Below are 20397 nucleotides of genomic sequence, written 5' to 3'. Positions count from 1 at the left end.
ACTACAGGAGACATCAGCTCATACTTGTGGAGTACATATAGTTGGTGCGGTTTGAGGTCGGATCACGTTCTCACCACAAACGAACCGCTCCAGAGTTGGATTGAAAGCGTACCGAGACCTCCTCATCAAGCAGGTCTCGGTACGCTTGTTTGGTCCACTTTTGGTGCGCACCCGAGTGGGGCGGGGCAAACACACTCTGGTGCAATTCAACCGAACTAAACGAGACAGGTGTGAAAGCGCCCTATGTCTCTCTCTCTCTCTCTCTCTCTCTCTCTCTCTCTCTCTCTCTCTCTCTCTCTCTCTCTGTGGTCATGTGACTGATGAAGTCATGGTGGTGCTGATGATGATGTCATGTCTGTTTCTGCCCAATGACCTCATCCTGACTCGCCTCACAGACAAGAAGTGCTTTTCTCAGTATAATGTTTCAGGGAAAGATGGACAAGTTAGTAGTTTATTCCTTGAAAAAAGAGTAGTCTTTAAAGGATGGTAAGTAAATACATAAGTAAAATAAAAAAAAAAAATAATAAAAAATAGATACATCTGAAAATAAAATAAATACCAAAAGTAAGCCGTTTGAAAATCAAGATGCGCCAAAGTATTTGGGATGGAACTGTGATCGAGCTACTACTTACGAGCTTTCACCGTCCATATCGGTTTCTGGAGTTTTTGAGGCGTCATAATGTGACGTTGGTGTGGAAGGTCACTTGATAGCAGCTGGTCGTACGTGGGAGGGAGATTTTAACCCTGGCGCTGGATGTGAACCGCCTCCTCGATCTCGTCGAAAGCGTGTTCATACTTCACTCACCAAGTACCGGCTCATCTTGGCCCCTGTCCTCTGTTGGACCGGTCTGGACTGGGTCACTGTCATTAATCCTGTCAGGCAGCTTGAATATATCACTGACTGCTTTTTGTTCTGCTGCTCTACTGACATCATTTCTCTGCTTCACTGCTGCTGATGCTGATCAATACAGAACCTGAGTCACCCCGCACTGCAACACACTGTGTGTGTGTGTGTGTGTGTGTGTGTGTGTGTGAACTCATATATATAGTGTCCTTGTCTTGGACACATAGGATATTTACAAAAATATCAGTAACAAAACCTAGAGAAGTATTCTGCATCCAGCACCAAGAGATGTAATATCAACAAAACCTAAAGAGGAAGAGAGCCCCAACTTTAAATATGTAAACAAACAATTGCTCTTTTATTATTATTGTTCAAAAAAGCCATACATGACTCAGTCATTTTCTGTATAATAGTAGTATTATAGGCATTTAAACGTTCTTATTTTTCTATTTAGTCTCTGTTTATATTCTAGATTTGCCAAATATTCATGAATTAATTTTAGTAAAACAAAATGGATAAATTAACACTCCAGCAGGTTCATGTGCCAGATATATCAAACATTCTGGATTTCAATCTGCAGCTTTTCTTTTTTTCGTTGCGCAATTGATGTTTATCTTAACTTTTTAATTCAGGAAATTATTAATCAATATTTATTATCTCAATATTATTTGTCCCTTGAAGCTACTCTCGGTTATGTTTCTATGTTGGTATTTAAACTTCTCGCTGAAAGCTGCAGACAGGCTGAACTGGGAGCTGGATGCATATTTTATTCAGTGAAAAGAGGATATGAATAAAACATTTTATTTGTCTTTTTTTGTTGCGTTGGGTCGTGCTTAAAAGGATTTAAAGCTACTGCTGAGATGAAGGGACACACACACACACACACACACACACACACACACACACACACACACACACACACACACACACACACTGTGTGCAGTGCCATTCTGTGTCAGCCATGTCTGAGAGAGAGAGAAAAAAAGTGAAGTGTGAGAAAGCAAAGTATTGACTGAGAGACAGAAAAAGAAAGGAGAGGTTTTGTCTCCTTCATGCAGACAGAAGGAACGGTTTAAACACGTTGTGTCTCCACATATGGAACATTCTGGATTATTCCATCTGCTTTCAAAAGTATGGGATGATTATGTCTTTAAACGCCTGGGCAGATTCAGAGGTACGGTTATTTTTCTGTATTTCTTTTTGGCCTTTGTTTGACAAGTCTCAGAAGTGCTAACAGCAGCACTTCTGATCTTTTTATTTAAAGATCATTCCTAAAAGCACAGAAAGATGTACACTGCCACGCTGGTAAAACGTGAACACTGTTGTTGTTCTTTTTAATGCTAACTTGTAAATCATTAACTTTGTTAGTAATAATGAAGGATGAGAGAGTGTACTGAGTTACAGAGGCCGGACAGGAGGTGGTGTCCGGACTTGAGCTCGAAATGAAGTTTTAGATCTGCAGTGTGAGAACATTTTGAAAAGTGAGGACTTCCCAATGAATGTCTCCAGGTAGCGGCTCTGTGAGGTTTTACTTGCTCACAATGGTTACATGTTGATGTTTAGCAGGTATACAGTTGTGCTCATAAGTTTACACACCCATGCTAAAGTTGACTAAAAAGAGGAATAAAAAAATCATCTTTTGGAAATTGATCTTAATGCTTTAATTAAAAAAAATAGGAAAACTCCAACCTTTAAGGACCCCTATTTTCTTTGTGAATGAATAATGTATCGTAAATAAATAAATGTTCTTCCTTAAAATACAGGGGGCATAAATATACATACCCCTATGTTAATTCCCATAGAGGCAGGCAGATGTTTATGTTTAAAGGCCAGTTATTTCATGGATCCAGGATACTATGCATCCTGATAAAGTTCCCTTGGCCCCCACATCATCACATACCCTTCACCATACCCCCACATCATCATATACCCTTCACCATACCCCCACATCATCACATACCCTTCACCATACCCCCACATCATCACATACCCTTCACCATACCCCCACATCAATACCCTTCACCATACCCCCACATCATCACATACCCTTCACCATACCCCCACATCATCAATACCCTTCACCATACCCCCACATCATCACATACCCTTCACCATACCCCCCATCATCACATACCCTTCACCATACCCCACATCATCACATACCCTTCACCATACCCCCACATCATCATATACCCTTCACCATACCCCCACATCATCACATACCCTTCACCATACCCCCACATCATCACATACCCTTCACCATACCCCACATCATCACATACCCTTCACCATACCCCCACATCATCACATACCACCATACCCCCACATCATCACATACCCTTCATCATACCCCACATCATCACATACCCTTCACCATACCCCCACATCATCACATACCCTTCACCATACCCCCCACATCATCACATACCCTTCACCATACCCCCACTACGGTCTAATCACTTTATGCTTTACTGTTCTTGGCTTTAGATCAGCAGGTGCATTTTATTTTTTCCACACCTCTTATCACAAAAACAACAATCATAGTAAGCATTTCTAAAACACAGCAGTGTATAATAAGTGCACAACAATACAGAAAGATTTCATTCCCTCCTTACCAAAAATATCTGAAGTCTTAATCTAAAAACTGATCATTACAATGATTAACAGAGCAGAATGAATATTAAAGTCCTTTGGAATGAGAAACACTATTCACCTAATCCCCTTGTTAACTAAATAAAAGAGACTTGTAAATATGTAAATATTTGAATGGATGTATCCTGCAGCAATCAAATCATCTTTGCAGCTCTACAAGGAGTCATGTCATTGTTTAAAGAAACACAAAGTCGTGTCATTGTTTAAAGAAACACTAACATCTGATCTCATCAACTACACTCAGCTGTCAGTTTATTACTCCCACCTAAATAAAACTAATGCAGTCCTACTGTTATGAAGGGGTGTCGATTCAACTTTACGATCATTTTAAAGGCTGCTGTTGAATTGTACTGCGAGGCTTTCCAACATATTTATCTATTTTTCATTTGCTATAACCGATTCACCTAAAAAACTGGCAAGATTGATCCCACTAGACGTTGGGGGGCGGTGAGAAAATAGTCTTCTGACGGGTAAGGTTGAGTCCTCGAATCTCGTTCCTCTTTGCCATTGCGACACTAAACGGTCTTGTGGAGGAACATCACTCCAGAGTGCATTGCGGTCGGCAGATGTCTCCACATACTGTGCAGTACGACGCTGCGGCAGTTCAGGTATAGTTTTTGGGTGCACAACCCTTGAATTTGGGATCATCTTCTCAATACTGTCCCAGATGGCAAAGGGCAGGTTGTTGAGGTGTTTGGCCGTGTCTATCAGACCTCCTGGGATCGGCTGTGGATCGTTCAACTGGAAACCATTGAGTTTTTCAAATGCAGGCTTGTAGTTGTGCAGGAATGAGAGATCTTCAGCGCTCAGCGCCAACTCAGTGGCTCTGACTGTGTCTGAAAGAGCTGCTAACTCTTTGCTCAGAGCATCACTCTTCCTCTTTATCATCTGACTCTTCTGCTTCTTTTCCTCCCTCACTGCAGCAAGTCTTGCCTGCCCTTCCTTTTGGAGAATCTTCTGAAGCATCGAGATCTCGTCCTTAATCTGCCTCTCTGTGTCTTGAGCCTGAACGTCAATGTCTTTAGCCGTTTGATCAAAGTTTCCTTTAATGTCGTTGAGGAGCTCCCGTTTCTCCTTTAAGGGCTTCAGGAGTTCCCGAAATCCCTCTTTGTAATCCATCGCAGCTTCGTCGATGGGACTGAACCTGTGGTTGGTGTGTGAATTTGAATGCAGACAGACGACACAAACGGGCTGCTGATGGTCCAGACAGAAGAGTTTAAGCTTCTCCGAGTGCAATTTGCAGAGATCTGTGGACCGACTCTGATCTCTCTCCTCTGTAAAAGCTTCACTCAGGTTCTTAAGGTTCAAGTTTCGAGGTGGATCAAATGATGGAGATTTCTTCCAGCAGACTGGGCACTCACGAGTTGGTTTTTTTGTCCACCACTGCTCCCAACAAGCTTTACAGAAACTGTGGCTGCACAACAGGAGGACCGGTTCTTTAAAGATGTCTTTGCAGATAGGACAGCAGAGATTCTCCTCGAGCTGAGAAGCCATATTTTCTTTATATAGGAAACTACAAACAGCAGATTTCTCAAATTGTTCAAACCAGGCAATCGCACTTCCACTCCAGAAAGTTTTCAGAAAGTCTTAAATGCATCGAGCAGTTATTCTATCCTAGTATCTCCACTCTTTGTGGCTCTTGTATGTCTGGGCATCCTTTTAAAAGACAGAAAGATTGGGTTTCCTTGTTTGTCTCACGCAATTCTGATAAAATATCATTACCGAACTATAAATGCTGAACCATGAACCGTTGTAGTGCTGAGGTGTGTTTCATTGCAAGAGATTAGAACAGTTGACTGTATCCCAGAATGTACCATCATTATGTGTTTTTGTCCATGTGTTTATTGCTCTGCTGGTCAGTTATAACATCTTATCTGTTTTTAATTACACCGTAACGAGCTGAAAGGCTCTATACATGCAGATAATGTTTCTGATGAGTCGCATAAACTGAGAAATGTTCACAGTGTCACGTTCCATTATAAATAAATAAAATCCACCTTTGTACAAGATTGTTTAACATTCAGCATCACAGATAAACTGTAGCAGCCATGTTACCGTTCTACTTCCCTGTCCTCTGAAGGAGCCATTTACACTGATGTATCTGCATTTCAATAGAGCTGCAAAGACTACTGATTAGTTGTCAGCTATTAAATTAATCACCAACTATTTTGATAATCGATTAATCGGTTTGAGTCATTCATTTCAAGGAAAACTTGTGTGATTCCAGCTTCTTCAATATGAATATTGTTCTAGTTTCTTCTCTCCTCTGTGACAGTAAACTGAATATCTTTGAGTTGTGGACAAAATGAGACATTTGAGGACGTCCTCTTGGGCTTTGGGAAACACTGATCCACATTTTTCACCATTTTCTGACATTTTATAGACCAAACAACTAATCCATTCATTGAGAAAATAACTGACAGACTAAACAACAACATAAATGTGTTAGTTGCAGCCCTACATATCAGTTTCCATCAGCTTATTATACTGAGTTTAAAGTGTACTTGTAGGATTTACCAACACTCCTAAGAGAGAAGACACACCAGCCTGATAATCGGCCGTTGGACCGTCTGGCGAGGTTGGTGACTCGAGTCTGGTTGGTGTGTTCCGTGCCGTCGTCCGTCCGAGGAGCAGTCGGCCTTCATTTTGGCCGACCCGACATGTTCAGTCAGAGACAGGGCAGTCGGGACTCACCCGGAAATGGCGAGCAGATGAGCCTCTCAAAATCTGACGAAAATCTTTTAAACTGACCTTTGTCAATCTGAAATGAAGACAGATTCAGCAACTGCACGGCCTATTTCTCTCTTAAAATGTTTTCAGAAACACGTTTCGGTGAACTATTTTAGTCCAATATGAGATCTTATTCTGAACGAGCCGCCATGACAGTCTGGCTGTGAATTTCCAGAGAAAAAAGAACCACGTGACGCGTTCGTCCAATCAGCTGCCGGTCTTCATTTTCTGGGAAATAATCAGACTGTTAATGGAAACAATACAGAGCAGCGCCGCCTGCTGCTATGGAGACGTATTACGTTTCGTGCACGCGCAGAGCGTACACTCAAGTCGGCGTCGCCTCAGTGTGTTTTGAGGCACTTTTTGGACCTCGGGACTCGACTGATCAGTCCGACTGGCTTTACTGCCGACGGTCGGCCCGTCTGGTTGGTGTGTTAGGGCCCTAAAAGATTGTTGAACTCACATATGGATAGTTATTTCATTCCATGCATTCTTACTTAAAATTCTTACTTAAAATGTAGCACCTTTAATTACCCAAAGTACAACCTACAACTCCAACAGCCATCAGTTTCAGTTGGAGATTTGGTTGTGTTACAAGTCAAGTAACAGTCAAGTTCTGGTACTAGCCCACTTTCATTCAAACGTAAATTTCAAACATTCATTTACTTCCCATTCATTATTTATTTTTTTTAGATTCTTTTTTGGGCATTTTTGCAGGCCTTAATTTATATAGGACAGCTGAAGACATGAAAGGGGAGAGAGAGGGGGAATGACGTGCAGCAAAGGGCCGCAGGGCGGAAACGAACCTGCGGCCGCTGCGTTGAGGAGTAAACCTCTATATATGGGCGCCTGCTCTACCAGGTGAGCTACCCAGGCGTCCACTTCTCATTCATTTGTAATGAATGCAATACTTCCGTAAAGGTGTTTAGACTGAACACAAAGTGAGTGTGAAAGGTGATTGTTTTTTAAAAGTCAATGCGAAGATGTGAAGTGGGTGTAAATGTGCGCACATTGGCACAAACTGAGGCGATGACCCATCCAAACAAGTTGATATGTTTCAACTCCTGCGTAAACATTCGCGCTGCTCCTAAAGCAATATGGCTCCACTTCATTAAGGAACAAAGACGGGGAAAAAAGGAGAGTTGCTTGAAGGAAAAAAAGGGTTTTAGTGGACGTTTGACATCAGTCAGAGGTTCAGGCTGAGCTGTATGTTGTGTTATCCCCCACCCCCAGATAATAACTTCATTAAAAAATGATGTGTCATTGGCCTGACGTCACTGTGGAAGTGCGATGGTTTTATGCACCTTAATAGCAACAACTGTGTGCAAAGCCAATTTCACGGACAGTCAGAGGGCACACATTTAGGGCCCTTTAAATTAAAATGGACTGATAGATAGATGAATGGGTGAAGGATAGGCAGGTGTCAGTGTTGTTATCTGTCAGATAGACCTGTCTCAAACGTGAAGGAAAGACTAGATATAGAGAATAAAAAAGGCAGGAAAATAGAGGAAGAGAGGAAAGAAATTACAGAGGAGGAATATTGAGATTAAACGTTTAGGTTTGCTTCTATTTCTCTGCTGTTTTTTCATCAGTTTTGTTAATTATGCATGTTTGATGGACAGATGAAATTATTGTACTGAGCTTCATAATTAGAGGATGAAAGCCAGATCGCTGAAGGTGTAATCAATGAAAGAATGCTCTTGCTTTTATACTCCCAGCCTAGCTCAACCTGTTTTCTCTAGGTCGTTTACTTTCTGTTTCTCTTTTCTGTTTATGTGACTCATTCTCTCTCCTTATCTGCGTGGGTGTGAGACTGAACAGCTGTTTCATTACTTCCCCTGCTGTATACGAAGGTCATAATGAGATTTATGTTGTTTTGTGTATTTCCACAGTTGGATATTGGACCTAAAGGTCAGACAGTAATCCTGCTCTGTAATTGGCTCATCACTCACTCCCGCTGATCTCTTATTGGCCAGGAAGCTTTGTGATGTGAAAATACTGAACAAACATTTTAAAGAAGACATGGTCAGCTGTGTTTATTTATTGGCTTATTGACGACTGTCTGGCAGAGTTGAGTTATAACCGACCAGTCTGAAGAGAAGAGGCCTGTGTTGTTCTAGTGTCACAGCCTGCCGCGTTTTCAGGCGATTAAATGAATATAAACACAGTGAACGGCCATGTGTAATGCCACTGTTGGGGCTGATTCATTCCTGAGTCATGAAATTAGTTTAGGAAGCGCTTGATTTGATATGCAGCGGAGGTTTCAATGAGCAGAGCACTTTTTTAAAGGTCCAGTGTGTAACGTTTTTAGTTAAATCTGTGTTGCCCGTTCACAAACGTGTCCTTTTTCATGAATATTTACCACCACCATCAATTCCAAGTATTCCTATTAGCTTGAAATTTTACATTTGTATTCTCATGAACTGGGGTAGACGCTCCATATTCATGCTCCATCTTGAAATACGTTAGCCGGTAAGGGACATACAGGACATACTGCTCCGCCTTTCACGTTTTCTCTGTCACATGATAAACTCACAGCTGCTGCTAATGATGCTAATGGGTATCGTAGCTTCCCGGCCCCCGGCAAGTTTGAAGAAGGAAACATGGAGGACCACATGTATTCAAAATCCAAATTTCAGGAACAGGAGTCTTCTTCTTCTTCGCCCAGAAAAAGAAAAAGGATATTGAAAAGAGCAAGAGACGGTCTTTTTGAAGCGTGAAGGCTACCGTAGCTGTAATACGTACTTTGAACTGCGTGAGAGAGTTGATTGCGATATATGATCTCAACGCTAGATGGGAGAAATTCCTACACATTGGACCTTTTAAGCGTCAGAATCGCAGTTATGCAGCCGTTAAACACACCCACACACCCTTAAGATGTACACATAGCATATTTTTGTACTGAATTTGTTTTTTCCCATCTGTCCTTCACACCTTTCAGTTGATACTTTTTTGATTCCAGCTTCTTAAATATGAATATTTTTCTAGTTTCTTCTCTGTGACAGGAAACTGAATATCTTTTGAGTTGTGGACCAAACAAGACATTTGAGGACGTCATCTTGGGCTTTTGGGAAACACTGATCCATATTTTTCACCATTTTCTGACATTTTAGAGACCAAACAACTAATCGATTATTCGAGAGAATGATCAACAGATTAATCGACAATGCATTAATCTTCTCTTAATCTTCCTTTCACAAATTTGTCCAATAATTTGTTAATTAAAACTTTCCCTTCCTTCCTTCTGTTCTTTAATTGTAGTTTGTTCTCCCTTCTTTCCTTTCCTCGCCTTGTTCTTGTTTTCTTTCCTAATTTGTTCCTTCTCTAAAACTCTCTATTATGAATGACCTATGACATATTTCTCTATTTCTCTCTCTCTCTCTCTCTCTCTCTCTCTCTCTCTCTCTCTCTCTCTCTCCAGTTTACTCCAATGAAGTTTGTCCACCCACATTAGGAATCCTGTACCTCTCTCTCTCTCACCATGAGCATCGCAGCTCTCTCACCCGTGGCCCCCGAGCCTCCGTCCCCGATGATCACCTCCGTCACGCCGACCCTGGACACCACCGCCTCCTCCGCTGCCGTCCCCACGGCCCCTCACAGCCTGGACCCGGAGCAGGAGTCCCAGAACGGGGCCTCCTCGCCCGGCCCGGGCCCCAGCCAAGGCAGACCCGCTGGGGGTGGAAGTCATCTGGGAAGAGACGCCTCCCACAGGTGACAAATCAGCCGTGATGACGACGACAATGGTTAAATGTGTCTCGTTCGGCTGTGCACACTATCTACTTCTCTTACAAACCTTGTCAAAATGTTTAACTGCTACATACGCAACCGTTGCCTCGTCTGCACCCGGCATGTTGTGTGTGCGTGCTGGACAATTTTAGTGATGATTGGATCTTCAAGCGCTTGAAAAAAAATAATTAATTTCAACCGGATTATGCGACCTGAGAATATTTTATTTCTTCGCTTGGAGAAAAAAATTGGCAGAGCATCGTTCTGGTGCACTCTGGCAGCAATTCACCCTGCTTTCCACTTTCTCAGTTTTAAGGTCCACTTAAAGCTTCATTAATGTCTGTTTTTGTGCCACTACAACCTGACAGACATGACATATTATCACCTTAGAAATTTAGAGACTTGTAACGGTTAAGTTAGCAAAATTATCTAAATTCACACATCCAGCAGACAGAGAGAGACTGAACCAAAACGGTGAAGATGTGGGCAGTAAAACCAAAACAATCAGCTTAAAGAGGCTATGTCAGTAGAGGTGAGGGTAACTGTAGTCGGGTAATAATTGTCTGTTGCTTTGCCACTATGAACGTAGTCTCACATTTGTTATTTGTCCTTTTTATTAATATAAAAATACTGATTAGTGCAGCTTTAAATCTTTTAGATTAGATTAGATGGACTTTATTGATTCCAAATTAGGAAATTCCAGTGCTACAACAGCAAAATATAAGACACACAGCACACATACAGAATATACAAGAAATAATGAATAAGATTGAATACAAGAACAACTATTTAAAAATAAAAACTACAAAGAAAACTATGTACAAACGTCTATACAAGTTGTGAATAAAAATGTACAACCAACTTAAATATTTATAAAGATGTAAGTAAAACCTATGTTTGTTCAAGTTGCACTTTAGTTCTGTATTGTGATGTATATGAGTCGATGAAGGGCCCTATTGTAACGATTTAAGCGCCTGGCGCAGGTGTGTTTAGGGCGTGTCCAAATCCACTTTTGCTAGTTTGACGGCGGAAAAAAGGGTCCGTGTGCCGGGTGCATGGTTCTAAAGGGTTGTACTTAGTGTCTTCATTAATCAGAGGGGTGTTTTGGGCGTAACATGCAATCAACCAATCAGAGATCATCTCCCATTCCCTTTAAAAGCCAGGCGCGTTTGGACCTTGGAGCATTGCTATTATGATGGAGGATTTGCATATTTGTGTGCTGCTGAGTGTCCCTGTGTGTGTAACAAGCATAGTGTGAAAGTGCATTTTACTAATGCTCTGTTAAAATAACAATGAAATGCTGCGTTATTGACTTTATTGACTTATTGAGGTTTTTGTTGGTCAATGGTGCGATCACTTCCCGCTGCCTCAAGATAGCAATACTCCCAGAATGCACCTGAACACACCACCCTGTAAGACCACCATGGGCCACAGATGGGTTCAGGTGCATTTGCTATTTAAACGACGTGGGCTCTGGACGGGAAATTGACAACTGCGTCGGTCTTAAACTAGCAAAGACACTTGGGTCGGGCTTTGCGCTGCGCCGGGTGCAAGATAGGGCCCAAAGTGTTAAAAAGTTTGATTGCCTGTGGTAGGAATGATTTCTTTTGATTTATTTTCCATCTATCTTACCTTTCAGGTCAAAGAAACCTCCGCCCCTCCACACCGGCGCCGACTGGAAGGTGGTCCTCCACCTGCCGGAGATCGAGACGTGGCTAAGGGCGACCAGCGACCGAGTCACGCAGCTCACACACTCTGCGGGACAAGACAGCGACAACCGGCACGTGGACGTCCACCTGGTGCAGCTCAAGGTAGACATGGACACTTCTTCCTCTTCTTTTGGGGCAACTTAGGGCTGGGCAGTAATTCACTACGATGATTTATCGCTCAACAAGTTTCCATCATATCGTGATGAAATCCGATATCGAGATATCGTGCTATACAATTATGTTGTCTAAATTGATAATAACAAGCACATACTAACTCAATGTTCTCATAAAATCTGTTGTGAAACATTTCAAGGGGAGTATCATTTGAAGTATTACAGATTTGTTTTAACATCACACTATTTTTGTGCATGCATGTGAACATAGTCAGTATATATTCTTTCTCTATAATTTCACTTCACGAAGAGGAAGTTCCTGAAGCCGCAGGACTGAAGGACTCTGATCATTAGAGGGTTTTAAGGCTGCTTGGATGTTATACATCCTGTTTTATAGATCGTAATATCTGTCTTTTCTCCATATCGCCCAGCCCTAGGGCAACTGTTACTTCTGCCTGTTGACATGGTGCATCTGTGTGATTTCTGACAGCAAGACTGCTCCTTTTTTATCCTATTTTGACATGAGTGGGATGGACCTAAAAGACAGAAAGTAGACCCTTTTTGTTGGAAGCAACTATTTAGCCTGGAGTGAGGTTAGACATTGTTACTTCTCAGGGTTTCCTCTGTGTCCCTGATGTCTTGATAGTTCGGATTTACTCCTGGCCACTCCCTTTGTAAATACATACTCATAAACCTGTACTACAGTCTTTAATATTGTTGCACGTGGTTGTGCCTAAATAACCTTTTAAAAACTTGTAAAGCTTGCCGCTCCAAACAGGAGAGCAACAGCATCAAATACAGTCACAGCGCTGAGATTAAACTGTCTGAGCTATAGACCCAATCACAATTTTTGTTTACAATAACTTTCATGTAGAAAACCCCTGCGAGACGAGCAATTGGGGTTGAGGAACAACTGGATATACTCTCATCTCCTACATCTAAAATGCATGTTTGAGGCTTTCATATGTCAAAACTTTGACTAATGTTAGCTTAGAGAGCTAATGTACCTGTCGGGCCACAGACTAAAGAAAATGACACCACCCAAACTAGCAGTTGACAGTGACATGTCACTGTTCCTATCACTAGATTTGGTTCATCAAAGACGCTAGCAAAGCAACGCAGGACAGAAAATAAACACAGCAGACATGTCAGATAGGTCGGTCCTCCGTGTATAACTTTATTTCTTTAAACGTTACGGTTAGGGCTGAAAATGAACACAGAAATAAACATGTTTGTAAGTGATTTTTGTGTCAGCGAGACGTCACAGTGATTCGGTGAATGGCAGGTGCAAAACAACCGTGCTTTGGTGGACAAAAGGAGTATAAAAACACAAAAAATGTCTATTGCCAGTGAATGGTAAGCTCAGAAGTCAAGGCAAAAAACTTCTTTGGGATCCAAAGAGGACTTAAATTAACTTGAAATCGACTTAATAATGTCTGAAGTAGAGTCCTGAATGAAAATACATTTTTACTCCTGACTGGTTTGTGTCCAAAGCCAGCAGAAAAGTTGTTTACATGCATGCTAACATGTATGGATGCCTCTCTGTGTTCAATTCATGGAGACAGCAGAACATCAGTCGATTAAACTCTCACCTCGGGCGGCAAATTACCCATAATGCCCTTCCTCTCTCCACGGCCTTGGTGTTATATAATGACTGGCTTCCACAAGTCACACAGTTGACCGTTGATTTATTTATGTAACTCGAGTCAGTGAGCTGCATTTTCAGTGAGCAGTCAACGTACATTTGATTCTTCATCGTCAAACTGGACTTTACATGAGAGAAGGAAAAGGGAAAGTTTACACTGTGATACGTCTGCTTCGTGGACGGAGCAGTTCCTCTTCATGTTTGATTCACTGCGTCTGTGAAGAATTTAAATCCCTTAAAAGCGGAGCGTGTTTTCGTGGCTTTTAAAGGAGAACTACCCTTGAAATACAAACTGTTATTATTGGTCCTGTAGGTCCACAGGATCAATTAGAGCCCCTGATTGGTTCTGGTTGTATTCACCAAGAACACCTCTGTATGAACTGAACATTTACAGTTTGGGCTGATATTTATTATCTTATTTATGCTGCAGCAATCTATTTATTAATTTAACATTCCTCACATTTACTACATGTGTGTGTTTGCACAAAAATGTGTGAATATGTTTACTCAAAAACGTACAATATGTATTTTTCTGCCTCTGGGGTTGTTAAATCAAAACAATAACAAAAGATGAAAAAAATGATTTTATTGATTTAAAAATGCTCCGCCAGAGTCTATGATCAGGACTTCATCCATAGCAACGGTCTGTCATGCAACAAAAAAAACACAGACCGCAGAATGCCTGTGATAAACCAATCAGAATCAATTATTCAACAAGGCTGTATTGTCGAAACATGAAGCATTAAAGAAGCTACAGACTCATTTTATTCATAAAAATGCTGTTTTTATTCTGTTCAGACACAGTCGACATGGAGGATCTATCCTATTTTTATCTCCAGTGACTCAGATGTTTCCTCTTCATCAGGCTGCTCCTCTCCTCTCTTGTCTCTCTTCTCCTCTCTGCTGTTTTTAACTCTCCTCTCCTCTCTTCTCTCTGTGTTAAATAAGACATGGCAGCAGCAGTATTGTAAAATTTCATATAAAAGTCTTGTCCCTTTTTAGCCCCTTTTTCTACGATTGCATCTACATCTTTATACACATTTTTCCAGGAACCCAGATAGCTTCTTCTTCTTTTTTTTGGGCCATTTTTTAGGCCTTTATTCATATAAGACAGCTGAAGACATGGAGAGAGAGAGAGAGAGAGAGAGAGAGAGAGAGAGAGAGAGAGAGAGAGAGAGAGAGAGAGAGAGAGAGAGAGAGAGAGAGAGAGAGAGAGAGAGAGAGAGAGGGAGAGCGCAATCTGCAAACCTGCGGCCGCTGCGTTGAGGAGTAAACCTCTATATATGGGCGCCTGCTCTACCAGGTGAGCTACCCAGGCGCCCATATATAGAGGTTTACTCCTCGACGCAGCGGCCGCAGGTTCGACTCCGCCCTGCGGCCCTTTGCTGCATGTCATTCCCCCTCTCTCTGCCCTTTCATGTCTTCAGCTGTCCTATATAAATAAAGGCCTGAAAAATGCCCAAAAAATAATAAAAAAAAATAAATAATAATGAATGGGAAGTAAATGAACGTTATGAAAGTAGGCTAGTACCAGAACTTGGCTACATGCTTGCAGGCTACTTTAGCTGCTACTAGTGTAACACAACCAAATCTCCGACCGAAACTGACGGCTGTTAGGTTGTACTTTATGTTTATATGGGCGCCCCCTCTACCTGGTGAGCTCCCCAGGCGCCCCAGATAGCTTCTTCTGATGAAATCAGAAATCTGAATTCTTTCCTGGGATTTACCTTTAGGAACCAGTATTTATTCTCTCCGTCATAAAAGTCTCTGCTCTGTCAGGGCAGAGTTTGATTGACTCATCAAACAAACATTTTAGGCTGCGACACACGTCTACAGCTTCACTCACACGGTAAACAAGCAGTGGGTTTTTACTAGATCGGAGAAAAAAATAAAATACTTGTTAACTGACATTTTGAGACAGGCTCTTAATAGTTCTCAGTCATCTCTTCTACCTCTGCATGTCTCCTTAGCACACACGTCTTCTAACTCTGATCTTAAAACCTTATTCCAGTGTTTCCTCTATGTTGATTTTGTAGTGGCGGCCCACCATGGCAAAGTTTCTGCCACCACGGTATCAGAAATAGGGGCTGTTCGGACAGACCTGCCCCCACTGCTAAAACAAATCCTAAAGGAAACACTGTTATTCTAATCCTAACTTTCAAACCAAGTCTTTCCGCAACCAGTGCCTTAAAGAAGTGAGAACCAGACTTTTACTTCTGTCTGTGGTCCTCACAAAGATGGCGTGCGTGCGTGCGTGTCTTGCCCCTTCATTCTCGTTTGTCCCTCTGTCCTTTAATATCTCTACCTCTTTTTGTCTCCTTGCTCCTCTGTCCTTTCCTTCCTTTTCTGTCCTTTTATTCTCTTGTGCGTTTAATATCTCTCTCCTCACTGCCTCCCCTCCTATCTTATCTTATTTCCTTGAGTGTGTGTGTGTGTGTGTGTGTGTGTGTGTGTGTGTGTGTGTGTGTGTGTGTGTGTGTGTGTGTGTGTGTGTGAACCATTTATCAGCTGCTGATGCTTCTGATTAAATCCTCACGTCTGAACCAAATTCCACTTTGTTTTTACTCTATTTATAAAAACGTATCCTTAGGTTGCTCTTTTTAATTGCATCTTAACACCAGAGTGAAAAGCAGTGAGGCTGCAAGGTGAGAAGTTAAACCACTGGAGGTCAGCAGAAACGAGATTTACAAGTTACTTTTTATGAGTAGCAGAGCTCCTGGTTGCCCCCTCTGGTGGCGAGAACACCTCAGTGTCATATGCTTGTTTATGCTTCAACTTATAGAAAGTTTAAGCAAAATGGAAAGGAAAGTCATACAAAAATATTACTAATAAAGTGTTTTTATAACCCGATTTTCACCCATATTTTTATGCATTTTATATTCAGAATATATTCACCCAATCCTTGCTGTAAATAAATAAATAAAAAATAATATAAACATCCATAATCTAATCTTACTTCTATGAGGCTGAATTCAAAGTTTAAATAGTAAAAACTATGTTTTTTTTTTATGAATTGTAAAAGCTGCATTGAACCATATCTTTTCAACCCTGACAACAACAAAAATAAACAACTTTATCCAATCACCCTGTCTTTATTGCCAGTGTTGTCATGACAATAATCAAATCCTCTACTCGTCATCTCCTGAGATTTGGCAGCTTGTCAGAGCAGCGTCAACAGACACAAAGAGGACAAAAAGACAACCACAACAGAGACGGGACGGACAAAACGCTTGATGGAAATTTGTGGAGACGCTTCCGTTCAGTCACAGCTGGAAGACAGAGACGCAAACAGATGTGACGCCTTGTGTTTGTGTTCACGCTGCATGTATCCTGATAGGGCTGGGCGATATGACCTAAAAATAAAATCCCTGATTTTTTCCAAAAAAATCTGATTTAAGATTTAAATCGATTTTTTTCTCCCCCTACTTAAAATCAATCTGCAGATGACAAAGAAATTGTTCAAAACAAGTTTTAACTTTATTTTGTTTTGACTCACACACACGCACACACACGGGGCATGTATACCATTATGATTATTCATGCCAATTTTGCGGAAATATAAATTGGTTTGAGTATTTTCCCTTTTTTTGGATGGGGGGGGGGCTATATATTCAACAACAAACAAACAAACAAACGGATGCGTGAGATAAAGCTGTTTTCACACATACAGGTAATTCACTTCTCGTTCCTCGCTAAAAGTTCAAATCATTTTAACGTTATTGCGCAACCTTGCCCCTATTTTCACCTGTTGCTGAGTAACGTACATTAACATCCCATAATGGTCATGGTCTCTTGAATGTAGCATACCTGTAGCAAGCTCCTTCGTAGTAACTAGCGGTAGAAACAAACGTCGAAGAGGAGCTCAGCGCTACAGAGCGGCGACTGCTAGTTGTTTAAGCCGCTACAGACCTCCATCACAGCTCGGTCGTATCAGCGGCATTTAGTAGATGTGTTGAGCCGCAAAAGAGTTCCTCAACACCGCCTCTGGTGCCCCGCATGGTGCTCCGTCAGGTCAGCGGTAGCTGGTGGTTCCAGTTATCCGAGAATAGGTGACTCTCAGCCGGGGACAGAGCACCGCGAGCTGCCGGTCATTTCGGCGGAGATTACGGATAAGTAAGTAATGAAACTACTAGTTAAGAAAAGAATTCATGTTAGTCCCTGTCGCTGCCATGTTGTTTGTGTATCTCTATGGCAAACGCGCGGGGCGAGGGCTGAGCCCGTTCGGAGCTATGGGAGCCCAGAGGGGAGCGTCGGCGGATGTTAAGGAGAAAATCGATTTTCATTTAAACAAATCGACGTTAACTACACATTCGAGTTAATCGAGTTAATCGATTTATCGCCCAGCCCTATATCCTGACACCTCTGTCACTTTGTGTTGCTGTCCGACCTGCGCTGCAGAAAACCCACGCACAGGTCAATCAGGATCGATCAGGGAGCAGCTTTCTGTGAATCAAACAGAACAGTTCAAACAAAGTCACTCAAACAAACGGTCACTTTAATCTGTTTCTATTACAAAAGAAAGTTTAGGTGGTTAAAAATGTCCTTGAGGGACGAAAAACGTGCAGGAACAAAATACTGTTAATAGCCTAAATAAACGCAAAATAAATTATGTTCCACGATGAAGCAGTGTGCCTTTTAATTTCTGCATCCCAGTTTCTCTGTTGTTCGCAGGGTTCTCACAGTCCTGAAAAACCTGGAAAAGTCATAGAATTTTGTCTGAGGAAATTAGAGTCAAGTATAGTATACAGTTATGTTGGTGAATTTAAAAATGATTGAAGGTTTGGGCGCCCGGATAGCTCAGTTGGTAGAGCAGGCGCCCATATATAGAGGTGTACTCCTCGACGCAGAGGGCCCGGGTTTGACTCTGACCTGTGGCCCTTTGCTGCATGTCATCCCCCCCTCTCTCTCCCTTTTCATGTCTTCAGCTGTCCTGTCAATAAAGGCCTAAAAATTCCCCAAAAATAATCTTTTAAAAAAATAAAAAAATATGGAAAGTTTGTTCTTGAAAATGTTCTCAAACCCTGGCCTTGATTTTACAACAAGAAAAAATCTTTAGTTTTAAAACATGAAAACGACAACTTTCACCAGACTCTGTTTTGAAATAGTCAACGTTGAGTTTGTTGCACTGAGCGTTGACTATTCGTTGTCATTCATTTCTCATTTTATCTCTTTTCATCACTTAGCTTTTGTGTTTTCTAAATAATTCCGACTATTAAGCAGTGAAGAACAGAACAGGTGGATGCTGTCTGAGCATCTTTATGCTCACTGAAGAACAGAGTGCTTATCAGCTGGTTTACGGCTCCATCTAGTGGTATGTCTTCTGTATTACAACAAAGTGGAGCAACATTTTACCGTCAGATATATGGAACATTCTCTGGCCTTCCATAAACCTTTTTCAAAGCAGACATTTCGACATGTCACGGTGTATTTACAGTAATAGAGCGGCAACTTGCAATTATTTTGATTGTGGATTAGTCAGTTATTTACTCATATAGTTGATTAGTTGTTTGGTCTCTAAAATGTCAGAAAATGGTAAAAGAAAACGTGGATCAGTGTTTCCCAAAAGCCCAAGATGACGTCCTCAAATGTCTTGTTTTTGTCCACAACTCAAAGATCTTCAGTTTCCTGTCACAGAGGAGAGAAGAAACTAGAACAATATACACATTTAACAAGCTGACATCAGAGAATTTTTTGCTTATCTTGACTCAAAATGATGAATCGATTATTAAATAGTTGACAACTAATTGATTAATAATGTACATTAGAATATTGTAAGAGAAATGTTCTCTAGTTAAAGTATTGCTGCAAGAAATACATAACATCATAAGGAACATAAACATGATTAAAAACCAACATCTGGGAGTAATTTGGCCTTTTGGTTCGTAGTTTTCCTTTTTCTTAATTCACAGCACAGACGTTACTGTGGCGATGGTTTTTAAGTACTGGCTGCTGAATGGCTGACGGTCTTCAACTGCTTGCCTTACCTAAATAATACCACATTGTATCGAATTTATTTAACCCAGACATCAAATGAAAATGTGTGAATTTAGAGGGAGTTACAACAGTGTATCTAACCTGGCAACAAGATATCATTGGGTGGTGAGCAGAGCTGTTTTGGTCTCTGGTACCAAACCTGGCAACAAGACTCTGGAAAGTCACCGTGTTCAGCTGTTTAGTAGTTTAGCACATAATCCGCCCTAAAACCAGGATCAATCAAACTAGATACTGCATGTTAATCAGTATGAGCTTTAGAGGTGGTGTTAGGTGTATTTTTAAACTTCAGACAGAACCAGGCTAACTGTTTCCCCCCTGGTTCCAGTCTTTATGCTAAGCTAAACTAAGCTAGCCTCGTCCTGACTCCAGCTCTGCACTGAACACACAGACATGAGATTGATATCCATCCTCTTAACTCACTTTGAAACCTTTTTTTGAACTGTTCTTTATATCTTTATTAAAGGGTAACTTCGGTATTTTTCAACACCTTTTTTTCATATTTTTGTGTCTCTCGCCCTGTTGCCGCGCCCGCAATTAAATCAAATAACGCTCGGGCCTACAACGGCCTTGATGTTACCTGTCGAGGTAACGACCAATCAGACGCTCAGAGTTCAGCTACGAGACGTGAATCCAGCCATGCCACACTGTTCCTTGTGGAACACGTTTTATTTCCAAGAAATAGTCTTAACCTTCACCTTCCCCTGCCTCAAAATTGGAAGCTGTTGCATTGTGTGTGTGTGTGTGTGTGTGTGTGTGTGTGTGTGTGTGTGTGTGTGTGTGTGTGTGTGTGTGTGTGTGTGTGTGTCTGTGTGTGTGTGTGTATGTGTGTCAGAGAAAGTGTCTTTATTAAAGGGTAACTTCTGTATTTTTCAACACCTTTTTTTTCATATTTGTGTGTCTAAGTGACTGATGGAACAACAATTTTTGAAAGTGGTCCAACGGAGAGACACCTGATCTTTGTATGTTAAGGTTATGACATAGCCA

General features: G+C 41.4%; 2 protein-coding genes across 4 annotated transcripts in view; one reads left to right on the top strand and one right to left on the bottom strand.

The window, feature by feature from the left end:
- LOC116065681 (tripartite motif-containing protein 35-like) overlaps window positions 1-4990 on the bottom strand; it is a 22461-nt gene extending 17471 nt beyond the window's left edge. Inside the window, exon 1 of the mRNA XM_031321245.1 lies at window positions 4077-4990. Within this exon, the coding sequence (XP_031177105.1) occupies window positions 4077-4990 (914 nt within the window). The remainder of the gene's footprint in view (window positions 1-4076) is intronic.
- akap6 (A kinase (PRKA) anchor protein 6) overlaps window positions 1-20397 on the top strand; it is a 281507-nt gene that overhangs the window by 25037 nt on the left and 236073 nt on the right. For all 3 annotated transcript variants that reach the window (XM_031321329.2, XM_031321328.2, XM_035994985.1), the window contains 2 exons: window positions 9648-9937; window positions 11592-11763. In XM_031321329.2, the coding sequence (XP_031177189.1) occupies window positions 9708-9937; window positions 11592-11763 (402 nt within the window). In that variant the 5' untranslated portion in view covers window positions 9648-9707. The remainder of the gene's footprint in view (window positions 1-9647; window positions 9938-11591; window positions 11764-20397) is intronic.

The sequence above is a fragment of the Sander lucioperca genome, chromosome 18 (assembly GCF_008315115.2).
Source record: "Sander lucioperca isolate FBNREF2018 chromosome 18, SLUC_FBN_1.2, whole genome shotgun sequence".
NCBI lineage: Eukaryota > Metazoa > Chordata > Actinopteri > Perciformes > Percidae > Sander > Sander lucioperca.
The sequence above is the reverse complement of the archived record's forward strand: the minus strand, read 5'-3'. Positions and strand labels throughout refer to the sequence as shown.